At 41.2% G+C, this 19,722-nt stretch overlaps 1 protein-coding gene across 8 annotated transcripts in view; it reads right to left on the reverse strand.

Moving 5' to 3' along the window:
• Positions 1-7,956: 7,956 nt before the first annotated feature.
• Positions 7,957-19,722, reverse strand: part of LOC140204816 (RNA binding protein fox-1 homolog 2-like) — a 286,828-nt gene continuing 275,062 nt past the window's right edge. For 5 of the 8 annotated variants that reach the window (XM_072271636.1, XM_072271635.1, XM_072271640.1 and 2 more), the window contains one exon: positions 7,957-9,123. In XM_072271636.1, coding sequence (XP_072127737.1) covers positions 8,997-9,123 — 127 coding nt within the window. In that variant the 3' untranslated portion in view covers positions 7,957-8,996. The remainder of the gene's footprint in view (positions 9,124-19,722) is intronic. The other 3 variants (XM_072271644.1, XM_072271637.1, XM_072271639.1) reach the window with 1 other exon arrangement.

Consider the following 19,722-nt stretch of genomic DNA (forward strand, 5'->3'; position numbering starts at 1 on the left):
TAGGTGGGAGCTTGACGGTTGGTGTTGAAGTGTGGGGTAATAGGCCTGTTTCTGTTCTATGTGACCCTATTACTGAAAACTTGAAAAAAACATACAATTTAAACGCAGACAGGAATTCTGCAGATGCTGGAAATTCAAGCAACACACATCAAAGTTGCTGGTGAACGCAGCAGGTCAGGCAGCATCTGTAGGAAGAGGTGCAGTCGACGTTTCAGGCCGAGACCCTTCGTCAGGACTTCCTTCAGTTAGTCCTGACGAAGGGTCTCGGCCTGAAACGTCAACTGCACCTCTTCCTACAGATGCTGCCTGGCCTGCTGCGTTCACCAGCAACTTTGATGTGTGTTGCTTGAAAAAACATACAATGTTTATCAGAGGTAGTGTGGAGAAAGAGAAATTATGCTTAAAGATATCATGGGGAAATCTTTGAGGGTATAAAGAGCAGGGTAAAAGAGAAGTCCACAGATCTCATATATTTGTTTTCCCAAAAGGCATTTGTTATGGCACTGTAAACTTGATTACTGCCATGGTAAGAGCTCATTGGATTGAGTATAATCATTATGCTGGACGGATAAGTGGTCGGATAAGAAAAGAGAGTAAAGAGAAACTGTGTGAGATCATTATGAGGGATCATGATGTCTCAGAAAAGTATCAAGTCTGCCTAACACACAGATAAGGAGAGTAACTGGGAGAAACAAATGGAATGTTGAATTGTGTTACAAATGGGATGGAGTACAAAAATAAGGAATTCTTCAAAGTTCAAAGTACATTTATTATCAAAGTACTTATGCCATATACAACCTTGAGATTGGGGGGCGGGGGAAGAAAATAGCATTCAGAGTGAAGTTCACGAAAGTGAGTCCACAGACACAAGGCCGGGCATCACTGCAGCCGATTCAGGAGTGGGCCACAGCCTCCGTTCAGCATGGAGACAAGTAAATCTCGCAGAGTATCGAGCTAAACGGCCTGTCCTTCGCCTTTGGTCCTGACACCCTGACTTGTCCCATCTGGCCTGGTGCTTATAGTTGGTAAGGACCTTGACAACATATGTGAGGTTCCAATCTTAATTAAGAGAGCTTGTTTGAAGATAATGAGGACGAGATCATTGGATTGAATCTTGAGATGCATAGGTTTTCCTATGAAGAAAAATTAATTGCACGGAATTAAGGAGAATGAGAGGTGATTTCATTTGAAAAATTAAGATGCTATTTATTTTAATGGAAAATTCAGTGAGGATGTTTCCTCTTGGACCTTGGGCTGTACATGGATGAAAAGGAATTTCATGTCTGAGGGTTGTAAAGCTTTGGGTGGTCTATGGTGAATCACTGAGTTATTCATAGTTGAGTCAGATTTTTGGACCAGAGACAGGATTATGATTATCAGCTGGAAAATCAGAAGTGATACTGAGTGGTGAAGCAGGCAACAGGCCAATGGCTTCTTCTGTTACTGTTTCTGTGATGTGAGAGTTTCCCACTGTTCACAGCTGGGAGTCACCATTGACCAGAGACTTAACCAGGTTGGTAAAAAGCTCTGTGGCTACAATTACGCATGGGGACGCAGGAGTGTCCACAGATGCTAGAATCTGGAGCACAAAAACAAACTGCCAGAGGGTCTCAGTGAGTCAGGCAGCATCTGTAGAGGCAGCAGTAACTATGCAAGGTGAGATTTGTGTAGGGGGACTAGCACATGTGGACCTTCCCCAGGGATCAGCACCTAGTAGAGAGCAGTGAAGACAGCGGGCATGATCAACTGGCTGCAGACATTCCAGGAAGGCAGTGGAGTGAATTGTGGGCTGGATAGGGTCAAACATTAGGATGGTGCTTCCCCTACCTGGCTGTGGGAGAAGGTAGACAGCATTCCCACCTCTCCAGCCTATTGCTAACCACTGCATTCACTCCAGCTCTTACTAAAAGATGATGACTGACAGGTGAGGAAGGGCAGCATTGGGTTTGGGACCGGAGAAACAACACCCTTATTAGCAAATACAAACATTTTTTTAAAAGGTTAAGATTTATGTAGCTTAAACTACTTCCCCCTCAGAAATGACCCTATTGATTGACTTTTGCAAACTGCAGTACTGCTTTTGAGATGAATTTTCTGCAACTTGGCTTCATTCTTTTAACAAAAAATCCATAACTGAACATTCTCCAGATCTTGCTTCAGGAAATTTCCTCTTCTGACCATATGATAAAAGGAAGGTCATTGATGAGGGAGCTGAAGATGGCTGGGGTCTAGGACCCTGCCTTAGGAAACCCCTGCTAAAATGTCCTGGGGCAGGAATAATTGACCTCTAACTAACATTTGTGTGAAGTATAATTTAACTTGTTGGCTATGCTTTCCCCAAGGATGCCCAGTTGGTCAGTTTTATCACTTAATATTGTACTCCTATTCAGAACAATCATTCCCACCTCACCTCTGGAAATCAGCTCTTTGATTCAAAGTCTATAAAGCCCAAACTAAATATCAGTGAGTTATTACTGAAAAGATTCTAGCATGATTAAAGCAGTGGCTGATTGGTAGGAGGCAAACTAATGGGAACCTTTTCTGGTTGGCTGCCAGTGACTAGTGATGTTCCACAGAGGACTGTGTTGGAACCAATTTTTTTTACATTACATGTCAATGATTTGGATGATAAAATTGATAGCTTTGTTGCAAAGTTTGCAGACAATATGAAGATAGGTGGAGGGGCAGGTAGTTTGAGGAAGTAGAGAGACTTAGATTAGGAGAATGGGCAAAGAAATGGCAGATGGAATATAATGTCAGGAAGTGTATGGTCATGCACTTTGTGAAAGGTTGACTATTTTCTAAATGGAGAGAAAATACAAAAAAAAAACTGAGGCAAAACAGGATTTGGGAGTTCTTGTGCAGGATTCCCTAAAGGTTAATTTGCAGTTTGAGTCTGTCGTGAGGAAGGCAAATGCCATGTTAGCATTCATTTCAAGAGGACTAGATGATAAAAGCAGGGATGTACTATTGAAACTTTATAAAGCGCTGGTGAGGTCCCACTTGTGTTGTGGGCAGTTTCAAGCCTCTTATCTTAGAAAGGAAGTGCTGAAACTGGAGAGGGTTCAGAGGAGGTTCACGAAAATGATTCCAGGATTGAATGGCTTATCATATGAACAGCATTTGATGGCTCAGGGCCTGTATTCCCTAGAATTCAGAAGGTGGCGGGATGACCTCATTGAAACCTATCAAATGATGAAAGCCTTGATAGAGTGGTGGGAGAGTCTAAGACCAAAAGACACAGCCTCACAATAGAGGGGCATCCTTTTAAAATGGAGACAAGGATATATTTCTTTAGCCAGAGTGGTGAGTCTGTAGAATTCTTTGCCACAGGCAGCTGTGGAGGTCAAGCCTTTATGCATATTTAAGACAGAGGTTGCTAGATTCTTGATTGGTCAGGACATGAAGGGATATGGGGAGAAGGCAGGAGATTGGAGCTGAGAGGAAAATTAAATCAGCCAATGATGAAATGGACTTGATGGGCCAAGTGGCCTAATTCTGTTCCTCTATCTTATGGTTTTTATAGTTATTGATGAGTAATTGCAATTTTATAATACTGTCAACTTCCACTGACTTGATTGAAAAATTCCTGGGCTTGAATGCGTCCTGCTTTTTGTGGGATGACATATCCACCAATATTCCACATTCTTAGGTAAATATCAAGTGTTATACTGGAACAACTGGGCAGATACTTTGGTTGCACCAAGTGTTCAGATCCAGTTGTATTATGCACTGCCTGTTCCAGTAGATTTTGCTGTATCTAGTTCATTTAAGCCTTCCCTAATGTTGAGGAATGAATGTAATGAATGTGATAGTGAGGATTTCAATAAAAAAACACTTCTGGGTGAAAATGGTTGCAATTAGTTCAAGCTTGGTCTTTGTCCTGTCATCACCACTGAGGTTGTAAATCTTAAGAGTCATGTTCATTTCATGGAAAGATAGAAAGGAATTAGTCTTCAGCCCCTGTTCATCAGCTGTAAAATTACATCATCACATGCAGCAGTAGTAATTCTGAGATATTCATTTGTTGGCTCCCATTCTACCTCAACCTCCATTTGATTGTCAGAACTTTACAACAGAATTCTGAGCTAATCCCAAGCTTCACACACCTTAAAAAGCCTCTCAAAAGAAAATTTCAAAATACCTCTCGGCTTAGTGACTGAATTCTTCTTCAGTCACTTCTCCCATTCAGCATTTTTAAGATGCTTGAGAGCACAAGTTCACTATATAAGCAATGCTGTGCCATTACCCTAACTGTTTCCAACCTTCCTTGCTGTGATACTGCATCCCGTTTTCAAAAATACTTCCCAATGGACTGGAATTTATCTACATAACTAATGGAAACCTAGCTCCAATGTCACACTGCAATAAGCAGAGGACATGAATATTGAGCCCCAAGTTATTGTGGACTTATTCATTGAAGTGTATGGGGACTGGTCTTGAATGGAACATTTGCAAAAGAAAGGCACTCTTAATCTTCACTTGCAGAAGAACTCTGGCCTTCGAACAATATGGGTCCATAATAAATCCCTAGGAAACGGGCCTCTCGTCATATCTCAGGAGATACAGCTGGACAAGGACAAATATCCACCTTACTTTGTGTGGCAGCGCAATTCTAGCTGTTGGAGAAAAAAAATATTGGAGAGAGCCAAAATCTGAAATACTGCACAAACGACATGCTAACTACAGTTCCTTGCGGGAATGGGACCTGTTCTTGGGGTTCAATGAGTGGCCGTTATTCAGCATGCCAAGGGCTTGACCTAAGAGCTTCGCTAGCCTTCAGAGGACTGAGATTTCGTGGCTCTGGAGACGGGGGAATCCGAGGTCAGTGTCCGGGCAGGAGATCAGTGTGTCATGGGAGATGGAAGATCTAAGGCTGTGTGCCCAGAGACCTGAGATCTTTGGGCACAGAACTCGGAAAAAGCGACACAACAGACTTTTAACATCGTAAACCAGAGTTGTTTGTTATGTCTCCCCTCTCACTGTGAAACGGAAACACCTCTTTCTCCCTTATTAGGGAGAGAGGGAGAGAGGGAGAGAGGGAGAGAGGGAGAGAGGGAGAGAGGGAGAGAGGGAGAGAGGGAGAGAGGGAGAGAGGGAGAGAGGGAGAGAGGGAGAGAGGGAGAGAGGGAGAGAGGGAGAGAGGGAGAGAGGGAGAGAGGGAGAGAGGGAGCGCGCCTGTGGTATGTCGAATATTGGGTGAACAAGTACTTTGGGGTACTGCAAGTCTGTGTATTTGCTGTTGCTTTGCTCACGCCTGAGTGCTTGGTGGCGGGTGCCAATGCTTTTTTTTGCCGGTGGCAGGGGAGGGGGGATTGTTGCTTACTGCCGCTTATGTGTGGGAGGGAGGGGAGCTGGGGGGATTTTGGGGTTCTAACATTCTAACATTTAACTGTCATTCATTCTTTGGGGCACTCCTCTGACTTTCACAGTCTAGGCATCAGCAGCAGACTGTAGCCCAGCAGAAATGGTCCACCTGCCCTGCCAAGCACCACCCATTCCATCTGTTGTAGAGTTTGCAGAACCCAAATTGGTCTCAGAGCCCAGAACTGGAGTGGAGGCAAGTCATCCTGTTCAGATGGAGACAGGTAAACTCACACATACCCCTATATGAGCAGCAACTTGTACTACTGCAGGACCAACAGCATACGAATCTTTCTTGGCTACAGCACAAGATCCTGTTTCACAGAAAATTTACTGAATGAAAATGTGATTCCACAGGGCACAGCTCATTTGCATTCTGATGAGTTTAAATCCATTAACAACCTACATCACAAATACATACAGAGACAGAATGCGTTCTCACCATTTTTGTTTTATTTTAAAAACAGTGCTTTATTACTGTTGGGAAGGATTTCCCTTCCTTCGAGTTTATAAAAGCCAGCAACAAGATCAATAATTTATACATGGGAAGTAATACAAAAGGAATAATAGTCCATGTGCTATCTACTTAACATTCATGATTATATCTAATTATAACCCAATGAATACTGCTCGGTGATGAAGCTACTATACGATATACCATACCTTCTGGGAAACGTTCACAAACAAGGTGGATGAGGGTCAGGACAGTGTTGATGCTAGCTTTCTAGCAAGATTAAATACCACCTGCACATGGTTTTTAAAATTGTTTAGTGTTTTCTCCTATTTTATTCCCTTTCCAATGCCTGCACCACAGCACAATTTCTCCACCCCAATGCTCCTTTCCCCTTTGACTGGAGCTCAGAGAGAGGGTACTCTCCTCTTTGTGATTCACAGAATCTTCCAGTTACGGAAGGTGAGGCTTTTCCTTGTTTATCTGGGGGAGGGGAGGAGAAGGGGAAAGGGAGGATGGTGATGGTGGTAGGGGGGGGAAGGTGATTGTGATCGTATCGAGTGAACTGTATTACAAGTAAATGAAAAGAAATAAATGTTGCTTATATAAAGGCTTAAGGATTAAATGGTTCAAGTATCTGCATCAGCCATGTCACTGTGATAATGACTCCTACTACTAACAACCAAGTTTCCTATTCCAGTCGGGATACAGCAATGGGTCCCTTCCAAAAAAAAACACACACACACACACACACACACACACACACGCATGCACAACACAAAACAAATAAAAACTTGTCAGTCCCACTGAACCTGACCCGATGGATGGGGTGTTGGATATTTACCATATGGTAAGCTGCTGACTGGACATGGCCCATTCTTGCTAAAAGCAAGATGGTCTTTTGCCAAATAAAGAGAGAATTAAAAAAAAACATTTACTCTACTCAGAAATTGTTCCCTCCAAATATTCTGCCTATTCTACAGCTGCTCTGAGGCTTTTACAAAACAAAAACAAGGATTGAGAACAATAGCCTTGGGTTACTTGGTAGTCAGTGGAGTAGAGTGCAGCTGTAGTGCTAACTCACTAACATGTTCACTGGTTATAATATAAAAGTTAACCTAAGTAAAAGAATATGAATTGTAGTCATAGGAATGAAAACTATTACTGAACCTGGTGTGACACAGAACAGCAACTCCCATTCATACAAGCCATCTGTGGTTTCTACGTTTTCCTTCTATATGCACTACTAAACTAACTGAAGCACTACCAGGAGATGCTGTCGTTTGCCACGCCATATTCCCATTTTAAATTCCTTCCTCTGTGATGAGACTTTTCTGTGAATGTTTCCCTATTACAACAACAATGAAAATATTTTTATATACAAAAAACAATTGTCATTCAGCGACAAACCATGCTTTGGCTTGCAATGCAAAAAAAAAAATTCATAATTTAAGGACGGCAGTGTGGTGTCTACGACTAGTGTCCCTTTTTTCTTTTAACAAAGATTGATTTTCTTTAAATAGCTTACTAAGCCGGTGCAGTGTACACTGTGTTGGGAATACTCTACATGATCAGAAACTCTGGCAGCAACTGTGCTGTCTGCACCATGGAAGTATACTTTTTCAATTCACTCCCACCTAAATCTCCCAGTGCAGAGATATAACAGACAGCAAAGCTCCAGGAGCACTGGAACAGAATGGATAGGTCTGGGCCAGCCCCAAGCGTGCACAATAAATTATTAGCTTCAATCTGACCTGGAGCCTCATTGACTAACACTCACACATTAGCTCAGCTAACTTCCTAAAAAAAAATAACATCTGAAATGGCATCATGAATGCCTTTAAAATGTCTACTGAAGTGTAGTATTCATAACTTTTTTCATTTACATGATGCAACTGTGTGTCTGACCAACCTTCCAGAACTTTCCTGTTGAAAGTCCTCAGTCCCCACCCTATCCACACCTCTGCTCTTCCCTTTACACCTCTCAGGCAGGGGTAGAGCTAGATTCTTCTCATGCCAGATGACTATTTTCTGTGCAGCATCTTCCTGCTTGCTCAGGTACTCACTGAAGACAGAGGTAAATGAAACAAAGATCACAAAGCAGCCAAAATCTGATGACGATGATTAGAGTTAAAAAAAAGTTTGATTTAAAAACTGCATTTTTATGTAATTCTGCTGAATGCAAGGGTGTCAGCCAGTTGGAGCAATATCCTAGGTCACATTAAAAAAATACAAATACATTGGATAATACAATTCAATTAACCTGATGCAATTAAAACATGCATATATTTAGTGCCAAACACTTCTGGATTGTATCACTTAATTCAATGGTGCTACCTGACAGTGCAGTGTAAACCTGCCCCATTTACACAGGAGGCATGAAACCTCCATTTGGAATTTGCTGGGATGCTAATGCAAAAAGTCATTATCATTTAAAAAACAAAAGCGTGGAGATAAATTTACATCACCAGTGGAGGGAGGTGGATTGTGTGGTCTTCAGAGTCTTGAATGAATGATTAAGCGGACAAAAGTTAGCATTGCAGCCACTTTGCTGTATGATAGCAACTAATATTTCGGCTGTTGCTATTGTTCATTCGGGTACAAACAGGCACAATTTAACATGCTATGTCTGGATATGGTGATTAGATGGAAGCTGCTGCTACCCTCACTACAAAAACAAAGCACAACATAAAAATTGTTTCCATCCACTCATAAATGGATAATTTCCAGCTTGCCCCCTCCACCTCTCCTCCTTATTTTGAACTGACCCCATTAAGTGGTGAATCTCTCTCTCTCTCTCCCCCATCAAGATTTTGTTTTATATATCCATAGACCCTTGATGCTGCTGCTCCACACACTTTACTGGGACCAGTTTCCCATGGGCACTCAATTTGACTTTTGGTTTTTACTACTGCTTTTGTGCCTAATATTTTTAAAATTTCATTTGTTTGTCTTTTGTCATTTGAAGCTGATTTCATAAATGCCACTACACACACAAAGAAATGCACTTTTATACCACAGTTAAAAACTGTCTGCACAATCTTTGGAACAAAAAAAAATGAAGGCAGAAACAAAAGGAAAAAAAATACATGTTTAGAAGAACATAATGAGGTATAAAAAAGTAGGTCTCTTGTGTAATGATTTCCTCTCTTTCTCGTGTATTTTTTTTCATGTTGAGTTGCTATAAAGTTCCACTACTTGTAATATTGCAACAACCAGGCCTTGGGAAGGGGCTGTTCCCATCGCAGGAGTTCACATCACTTTTAGTAGGGAGCAAAACGACTGTATCCACCTCGATATAAACTAGCCTGGAAAAGAACAAGCACAATATGTAAAGCAAATTTAAAGCACATGATTTAAATATTCAGATATGGTACAGGCATTAGATGCACATATACATAGCTTCAAATTCCAGAGACTTGGGCACAAAGATCCAGACTAGAGGTTCCCAACCTTTTTTATGCCATGGACCAATACCATTAAGCAAGGTCTAGACTAAGGAAGCTCAGCACTCTGGAAGTGAAAATATTTTCACTGAGGTATTAAATCAAGTCCCTACTGCACTTTCCAGTGGATGTAAAACATATCATGGCATACATAAAATGCAAGAATATACTCCAGGTGCCCAGGCCACCACTCAATTGACATTATTACATACTGTTTGGAGGACCTTGTGGCAAAGGGGCATTAATGGTCCCATATTAAAGTGAATTTATTGTATTCAAAAGGAAAATTAACTCTCTCATGTGCCATTGATACAAGGTACTGATTTTCCCATAAAATCAACAGACTGTGGAGAATGTTGCTGGAACTCCCCAGATTAGGAAAAATTTTGAAAGACCTTTGACAAATTAGTGATCACTAACTATGAAGTTGGAAAACAGGTGCCTCTACTACTACTGCAGGCCCTCAATTGGTGACCACAGGACCTAACTCCCCATAGCTCCATTGGACTAGTATCATAAGGTCTGATCTTCTGGTCCCAATTCCAGGTGCTTATCTGGCCTCAATGGTAATTTGTTAAGAGTCATACCACACAGGGACTGCCCATTCAGCTCATACCAATCTTCACGTCTATCTACATCTATATTATGCGAATTCCTCTCTATTCTCCCCAGATTCTGTCACTCACCTATATACTAGGGGCAAGTACAGTGGCCAGTGAACTTGACTGTCTTTGAGATATTGGAGGAAAGTAGAGCACCTGGAGCAACTCAACATGCTCAAAAGGAGAAAATGCAAACCCCCTATGGGCAGCTAGATCCCTGGAGCCATGAAGAAGCTTACCCTTACTGTTGGATAGAGATCTATCACTATAATATGGTCGCTAATACATACCAGCTTTTTGTATCCCTCCCTTCTCACTCTAAAACCTATGCCCTCTAGTTCTTGACTCTCCAACCCTGGGAAGAAGTTTGAGTGGGTTTATGCCCCTTGTGATTTTGAATGCCTCTGAGTAGGACCATCTCTTAATCTCCTATGCCTCAGGGATTGCCCAACTTCTCCCTGTAGCCCAGCCCCCCCACCCCTTGGGTTGTGGTGGCACCTCATGGATATTTTCTGTTATCTTTCCAGCTTAATAACACAGTAACCAAGATAGTAACTTCAAGTGTGGCGTCATTTTAAGAAGGATGTGGAAGCACTGGAGAAAGTGCCTAGGAGATTTACTAGGATGCTGCCTGGATTAGAGAATGTGTCTTATGAGGAGGAGTTGAGTGAGTTGGGGCTTGACGAAGAGTGACAATGGAGGTCCGCAGAATTGTGAGAGGCCTAGATGGACTGGACAGTGCCCTTTTTTCCAGGGTGGCAATAGTTAAGACCAGAGGACATCTGGAGATATCAGAGGCAATATTTTTTAAAAAACAGTAGAAATACCTGGAATACACTGCCAGGGGTGGTGATGGAGGCCGATACACTCGCGATATTTGGCAGACTCTTAAATAGGCACATATAAAGAAAGAATGGAGGGTTATGGGGTATGTAGGATGGAAGGGTTAGATTGATTGAGAAGTAGGTTAAAAGGATGACACCACATTATGGGCAGAAGGGCCCATACTGTGCTGTACTCTTATATTACACAGGTCCATCACTGCAAATACAGAGCAACACACAATGCCGAAGGAACTCAGACCAGGCAGCATCTATGGGAAGAGTAAATAGTCAACATTTCAGGTTGAGACCCTTCATCAGGTCTACAGGAAAACGATGAAAAATGCAGTAAGAAGGTGGGGTGTGGGGAGGAAGAAACACAAGGTGATAGGTGAAACTGGGAGTTTTGAGGGGGGGGCTGGGAAGGGGTGAAGTAAAGAGCTGGGAGGTTCATTGGTGAAAGAGATACAGGGCTGGAGAAGGGGGAATCTGATAGGAGAGGACAGAAGACTACGGGAAGAAAGAAAAGGGGAAGGAGCACCAGAGAGAGGTGATGGGCAGGTAAGGAGATACATGAAAAAGGAAAATGGGAATGGGGAATGGTTTCATCTATAACCTTGTGTTTCTTCCTCCCCTCCCTCCACCTTCTTACTTTGACTTGTCATCTTTTTCTTGATGAAAGTTCTTGGCCTGAAACATTGACTGTACTTTTTTTTTCCATAGATGCTGCCTGGCCTGCCACGTTCCTCCAGCATTTTGTGTGTGTTGCTTGGATTTCCAGCACCTGAAGATTTTTTCATTTACTGAGTACCACTGACTACAGTCACTGCAATACACTAGTACACAATACCAGTAGTTACAGGTCTCTTATGATGTCAATTTCTAACCAAATAACTTTTAAAAAACTAGTACAAACACAATCTCACTTACAACTCTACTCTGCTTTTGTTAAGACGGGTCAGTCTACAAACCTGAGGTATTCCCATATAAACTGATGCTGTGAAACATCATGATTATCATGAGTAGACAGTGAGGAAATGCATCTCATTTCCTGCCTTAGTGTTTGCTTTCTTGACAGGAAGGTGTGAACAGCTAGCTTTTTGAAATAAACGCTAAGTTTTGATGTCATTTATTTCTGAATGCTTTGGTCTTCAGAAGACTTCAAAACTTTAACCAAAAATGTCAGATTCATCTTTCATATTTATTATTTTGTTAGTGCCTGTAGCTGCACTGGATAGCCTGACTCATTGAGGCTGTTATTCTGGGACCATCTTTGGTATGGCAAGGCCTGCGTTTTCATCAATTTATGAACTGTTATATTGAAAACTTGTGTAAAATTGGCTGTTGCATACTCATCACCACTTTGCCGGATACAACGAAGTTTGGTTTGAAATGGCAGACGTGAATGAAAGGACATAACAAGAACAGGGGTAGGGCTACAAGATCATGGCCTTAGATTTACTTCCTTGCAAGCTTCTCCATAAACCTTAACTTATCTTTAACTAATAACCTGTCTCTCCTAAAACAATCAATGACTCTACATACACAGCTCTTTGGGGCAGAAAATTTCAAAGCTTCACAAACAGTCATAAGAAATTACTTCTCATCTCTTTCTTAAATGTGCAACTCCTTATATTGAAATTATCTAACCTACTTTCCACATTTTCCCAAGAGACACATCTATCCAGTTCCATTTCCTCTACAATTTTAAGCTTCAATGAGAACACTTTTTCTTCTGAAGTCAATGAGTAAAGAAAACCCTGCCTAATCTTTCCTGCTAAACTGCCCTTTAATTTCAGGAATCAATCTTGTCAACCTTCTCTGAACTGCTTACAATGCAAATTGGCATACATATCCTTAAATAACACCAAAGATGTTATCATAGTTTCATTGTAGCCTTTTACAGTTGTAGCAAGAGTAGTTTATACTCTATCCTCTTTACAATAAAGGACAAGAGAAAGATTCAAATAAATGACATATCTTTCCCCACCCTACTCATCACCGCTTCTAGAGATCACTGGCTGCAACTAGCCAGTATGTGCATGCCACCTCAACAATATGTTGACAGCTACATTACTACATAAGATTGTTGAATGTTACTTCAATCAAGATCACATGTTCAAGAGCAATTGACAGTAGGAAGCCTCCATTTTTACTATCAAACCAAAGGACGTTAAGGCCAACTGCACAAGCCCTGAAATGCCTCAACAAAGTAAACTAGTGCAGCAGCAGCCTGGATCTCCCACAGAACAAATGAAAATGTCCAACATATTCCTGAAGAGGAACGGGCCAGACAATCTCAGGCAGCTCTATAAACAGCATTTTACTGTTCTTGTCTAGCATTCAGTTTTGAATCTATAGATGCTGGAACATCAAAATAATACAGAGAATGATAGAAATATTCAACAAATCAGGCAGCATCTGTTGCCTGGATTGGGGAGCATGCCTTATATGAATAGGTTGAGTGAACTTGGCCTCTTCTCCTTGGAGCGATGGAGGATGAGAGGTGACCTGATAGAGGTGTATAAGATGATGATGCTTTGATCGTGTGGATAGTCAGAGGCTTTTTCCCAGGGCTCAAATGGCTAACATGAGAGGGCACAGTTTTAAGGTGCTTGGAAGTAGGTACAGAAGAGATGTCAGGAATAAGTTTTTTTTTACGCAGAGAGTGGTGAGTATGTGGAATGGGCTGCCGGCAACAGTGATGGAGGCGGATATAATAGGTTCTTTTAAGAGACTCCTGGATAGGTACATGGAGCTTAGAAAAATGGAGGGCTATGGGTAACCCTAGGTAATTTCTAAAGTAAGTACATGTTCAGCATAGCATTGTGGGCCAAAGGACCTGTATTGTGCTGTAGGCTTTCTATGTTTCTATGAAAGTGAAACTGAAATATTAGCTTTTATCTCCTACAGATATTACCACAAGTTAGTTTTTTTGAAGTAGTAACCAAGAAAGTCGATGAAGGCAGTAGATGTAGTCTAATGGTCTTTGATAAGGTTCCACATGGTAGGCTGCTTTGAAAAGTTAAATCACATGGAATCCAGGTAGAGGTGACTAGATGCACCATTGGCCTGATGGTAGGAAGTGGGAGGTAATGGTGGAAGGCCGTCATGGTGTAGTTCCCCATTGCTGGGTCCATTGTTATTTGTTATCAATACTAATGACTTGCATGAGAATGTACAAGGCATGGTTAGTAAGTTTACTGATGACACTAAGAATCAAAGACAGCGAAAACGGTTATTAGGATTTATAGAGGGATATTATTCAGCTGTTAAGTGGTCTGAGGAATGGCAAATGAAATTTAACTCAGGTAAGTGCGTGAAGTGTTTCACTTCAGGGAGACAAAAGAAGGTAGGACTTTCAGACAGTGAACGGTAGGACCCAGAGGGGTATTCTAGAACCAAGCGATCTAGAAGTACGATTCCCTGAAAGTGGTGTCACAGGTAGACAGGGTGATGAAGGCGGCTTATAACATGTTGGCTGTCAGGGCACTGAGTTTAGAAGTTGGGACGCTATGTTGCAGTCGTACAAGATATTGGTGAAGCTGCACATGGAATACTGTATTCAATTTTGGATAGCCTACTGTAGGAAAGATGTCATTAAGCTGGAAAGAATGCAGAGGAGATTTATGAGATTTGGGGACTGAGTTTGGTTGCAAGGTTGATCAAGTTGGTACTTTGTTTATTGGAGCATATAGGAGACTGAGGGGTGATCTTACAGAAGGTGCATAAAATTATAGAGTAAATATGCAGTTTCTTCCCTAGGGCTGGAGAATCAAAAATCAGAGGCATAGGTTTAGGTTGAGAAGGTTAATAGGAACCCGAGGGGCAACTTTTTCCATCTAGAACAGGGATTCCCATGCTTTTTATGTCATGGAGCCTTACCATTAACTGAGGGGTCCATGGACCCCAGGTAGGGAACACCTGATCTAGAAGATGGTGAGTACATGGAATGGGTTGCCAAAGGAAGTGATTGAAACAGGTTTATTAACAATATTTAAAAGGAAATTGAATGGACATGGACAGGAAAAGAGGTATATAGGCCAAACACAGGCAATGAGCCTAGCTTAGATGGTAATCTCTGTCTGCATGCATGAATTGGGCCAAATGCCCTATTTCCATGGAGTAGGACCTGGTGTTAATTGACCAGCTGAGTACTTCCAGCATTTTCTATCTTTTTGAACAATGTACTAAAAATAAGTGAAACCATTTCCACTATGACCTAATTGGTGACAACGTCTTCCAGCTTACACCAAACAAATTTGTCCCTGTTTATACGTGTTACTCAGGGAAGTGGTAGGGCGCATTTAAATATTTTTTTCCACTATCCAAAAGCAATTAGCTTAATTTAATGCCTTTTTTTTTCCTATTTAAAGCTTTTTGGAAAAATACTTGCAAAGCAACGCACAATTGTCTATGATCTGATTGTTTGGTAGTATTTACTACTTACACCAGGACAGTTGCAGGGTAGGTGACGCACAGTGCAGATGAGCCAGTACCTTCACCAGAGCTCATTTGATGCACACATAAGCAGTCAAGCCTGACTAGACTCTGCCAACAACAAACTTCATGTTTTATTTGGAAAATACATGTTGAACAGAGCTGACCATTCTTTTTTTGGGAAAAAGAGGAAACCAAGCAGGAATTTGAAACTTGCTCATATCTTAAGCCTGTAGCCACACCCAATTTTCACTGCAAAACTGCTTATAAATCCTTTGCTGACCTCACCCCTCAACTCAAATATAGATTGTATGACTCAAGACTTGTTTTTGTCTGTTTTGAGAACACTTTTCAATTGCTGAGGAACCTGAAACTCTGTAAATTGGGATCACGGAACATACAGTTTTTCACTGTACCTCCGTACATGTGAAAATAATAAACCAATTTACCAATAACATACATAATGTGAATTTTCACTGCCAGATGGCACAAAACTGACATCTCAACCAATCCTGTTATCACAACTTTCTACCTGGTTGCATGGGTGGGTATAGAAAATTTCAAACATTCAGACAAAAAAATCCTGGGGTTTGTTGTGACAGAAGAGACTACTGGGAGGAACTGGCAAGATGCAAAGGTATAGAATAGCCTCAGCCCTCAAGGTCTAGGAAAGAAAAGTCTTCTTACAGCTCGTCATTAACAAATGCTCAGATTAGAAACTACCTTCGTACATGTCAAATGAGGACAGATTAGATTGGGTGCCTACCATGTTTCAATAGGCTGGAGACACCTGCTGCCTAGAGTTAGTGACCAGGGGCCTAATTGTTAGAGGGAAACAGATACAAAGATATTTACAATTTTAAGAGATGAATAAAGAGAAACTACATTTTAAATTTCTTGCATTAAAGGGAAGTTCTAGGAACTATAACAGCTGCACAGCAAGTGCAAGGAATGATTGCTTTATTCAATCCAGCACACCTGTATGACCACTTTTTTGCAAGCAGTTTGGAATGACTTGGCTAGTTTCTAGCTTCAATACTGCTGCTTTAAGGATACCTTGAATGAACACGCGAGGCAGGGATTGATAGGACATTTCCTCTTGGGCTTTTGTCTTATCCAATCTCGCCTCAGGTCAACACATTCAGAAAATCACACGTCAATTAAAAGCATCAGGAAAAACATAGGAGACCTAAGGCAGGAAACCCAGTTGCCCTGATCCATGACCTGATGTTTTAAGTGCTCAGCTTGCTGCATGAACAGCAAGTTCATTGCTCAGTCAGCTTATGCTCAACCAAGAGTTAAAATGAAGTCAATAAAGGTATCAGTAAAGGAAGGAGAGGCAATATCTGTCAGAAATATTCAGGCCTGGCAAGTTTGATTTTGGTAGGTGTGGAGAAGAGGAGAAATAAACATCATGTTCCAGACCACCTCATCAATCAGCAGTACAAGAATTCAATTGAATCTTGGATAGATACATCAACCATCAAAAAGTAATCAATCACATTAATTGAATTTAGTGCCTGTATGAATGTTCCAGAGATTTGTTGATCAGATAGTGTGAGTGGGAACAATCTCAAAGATATGGCGAAATTAAAACATTTCTCAGGTTCCCTGATAACACTAACAGTGCAAGTGTGTCTGGAGACAGATGTAATTAAAGAGGATGGATGGAGACCAGGAAATAGACACGTGAAATCTGAACAATTTCATGCCCCGATTGTGTATCACCTTTCCACTTCTCAGAGTTTGAGCAATATCAGAAAGGTAGTTGAGTTTACTAATTCAATGGCCACAATCATTTACTCAACTATACTGATGTTTTCAAATTAAAAATAAATACCAAAATCATGATTCAATGGAAACTAAACAGCACACAGAATTCCAGGATTAATCTCCAATCTGTGCTAATTAGTTTATTTCAGCCAGGAAACAAATAATTTGGTGTGCAGTTCTTGAAAAGGGACAGTGCTCCCATTCCTAATCACTTTCCTTTGTCTTTTGATGACTGGAAACACCAATGGTCTTGAATGAAAAAAAGTAGTGGATATAGCCCAGTGCCACAGATAAAGCCCTTCCCATCATTGTGTACACCTACATGGAGCATTGTTGCAGGAAAGCAGCATCTATCATCTGAAATCCCCACCACCCAGGTTATGCTCTCTTCTCACTGCTGCTATCAGGAAGGAGGTACTGCAGGAGCCTGAGGACTCCTACTACCAGCTTCGGGAACAGTTATTACCGGTCAGTCATCAGGCTCTTGAATCAGAAAGGATAATCTTACTCAACTTCACTTGCCCATCACTGAACTGTTCCTATAACCTACGGACTCACTCTCAAGGACACTTGATCTCAGGTTCTTGATATTTATTGCTTATTTATTATTATTATCTTTGTATTTGCTCAAGTTTGTTGTCTTTTGCTCACTGGTTGTCCACCCTGTTGGGTGTAGTCTTTCATTGATTCTATTATGGTTCTTAGATATACTGAATATGCTTGCAAAAAAAAAAAAAAAAAAAGAATCTCAGGGTTGTATATGGTGACATATAGTACTATGCAAAAGTCTCTGGCACATGTAAAAAAATTCTGCAAAGCTTTCAAAAATAATTAACTGAAAAGTTTCTAAATATCAAAAACATATTATGAAGTGCAGTAAGCAATAAAAAAAAACTAAATGAAATCAATATTTGGTGTGACCACCCTTTGTTCCTTTAAAGCTACATCAAGGCGAGAGGAGGTTAGTTCACAACAGGGGGAGAGACAGAAGGGTGTAAAGTGAGGGTAGAAGCAAAAAGTAGTAAGGAGAAAAGTAAAAGTGGCAGGCTGACAAATACAGGGCAAGCATCAAAAAGGGCCACTTTTCAACGTAATTGTATAAGGGCTAAGAGAGTTGTAAAAGAGCACCTGAAGGCTTTGTGTGTCAATGCAAGGAGCATTCGTAACAAGGTGGATGAATTGAAAGTGCAGATTGTTATTAATGATTATGATATAGTTGGGATCACAGAGACATGGCTCCAGGGTGACCAAGGATGGGAGCTCAACGTTCAGGGATATTCAATATTCAGGAGGGATAGACATGAAAGAAAAGGAGGTGGGGTAGCATTGCTGGTTAGAGAGGAGATTAACGCAGTAGAAAGGAAGGATGTTAGCCGGGAGGATGTGGAATCGATATGGGTAGAGCTGCATAACACTAAGAGGCAGAAAACACTGGTGGCAGTTGTGTACAGGCCACCTAACAGTAGTAGTGAGGTCGGGGATGGTATTAAACAGGAAATTAGAAATGTGTGCAATAAAGGAACAGCAGTTATAATGGGTGACTTCAATCTACATGTAGATTGGGCGAACCAAATTGGTAAGGGTGCTGAGGAAGAGGATTTCTTGGAACATATGCGGGATGGTTTTTTGAACCAACATGTCGAAGAACCAACTAGGGAGCAGGCTATTCTAGTCTGGGTTTTGAGGAATGAGGAAGGGTTAATTAGCAATCTTGTCGTGAGAGGCCCCTTGGGTAAGAGTGACCATATTATGGCGGAATTCTTCATTAAGATGGAGAGTGACATAGTTAATTCAGAAACAAAGGTTCTGAACTTAAAGAGGGGTAACTTTGAAGGTATGAGATGTGAATTAGCTAAGATAGATTGGCAAATGACACTTAAAGGATTGAAGGTGGATATGCAATGGAAAGCATTTAAAGATTGCATGGATGAACTACAACAATTGTTCATCCCAGTTTGGCAAAAGAATAAATCAAGGAAGGTAGTGCACCCATGGCTGACAAGAGAAATTAGGGATAGTATCAATTCCAAAGAAGAAGCATACAAATTAGCCAGAGAAAGTGGCTCACCTGAGGACTGGGAGAAATTCAGAGTTCAGCAGAGGAGGACAAAGGGCTTAATTGGGAAGAGGAAAAAAGATTATGAGAGAAAACTGGCAGGGAACATAAAAACTGACTGTAAAAGCTTTTATAGATATGTAAAAAGGAAAAGACTGGTAAAGACAAATGTAGGTCCCCTACAGACAGAAACAGGTGAATTGATTATGGGGAGCAAGGACACGGCAGACCAATTGAATAATTACTTTGGTTCTGTCTTCACTAAGGAGGACATAAATAATCTTCCAGAAATAGTAGGGGACAGAGGGTCCAGTGAGATGGAGGAACTGAGCAAAATACATGTTAGTAGGGAAGTGGTGTTAGGTAAATTGAAGGGATTAAAGGCAGATAAATCCCCAGGGCCAGATGGTCTGCATCCTAGAGTGCTTAAGGAAGTAGCCCAAGAAATAGTGGATGCATTAGTGATAATTTTTCAAAACTCGTTAGATTCTGGACTAGTTCCTCAGGATTGGAGGGTGGCTAATGTAACCCCACTTTTTAAAAAAGGAGGGAGAGAGAAACCGGGGAATTATAGACTGGTTAGCCTAACGTCGGTGGTGGGGAAACTGTTGGAGTCAGTTATCAAAGATGTGATAACAGCACATTTGAAAGCGGTGAAATCATCCGACAAAGTCAGCATGGATTTGTGAAAGGAAAATCATGTCTGACGAATCTCATAGAATTTTTTGAGGATGTAACTAGTAGAGTGGATAGGGGAAAACCAGTGGAT

Source organism: Mobula birostris, chromosome 11 (genome assembly GCF_030028105.1).
Source record: "Mobula birostris isolate sMobBir1 chromosome 11, sMobBir1.hap1, whole genome shotgun sequence".
In the NCBI taxonomy this organism is placed as follows: Eukaryota; Metazoa; Chordata; class Chondrichthyes; order Myliobatiformes; family Myliobatidae; genus Mobula; species Mobula birostris.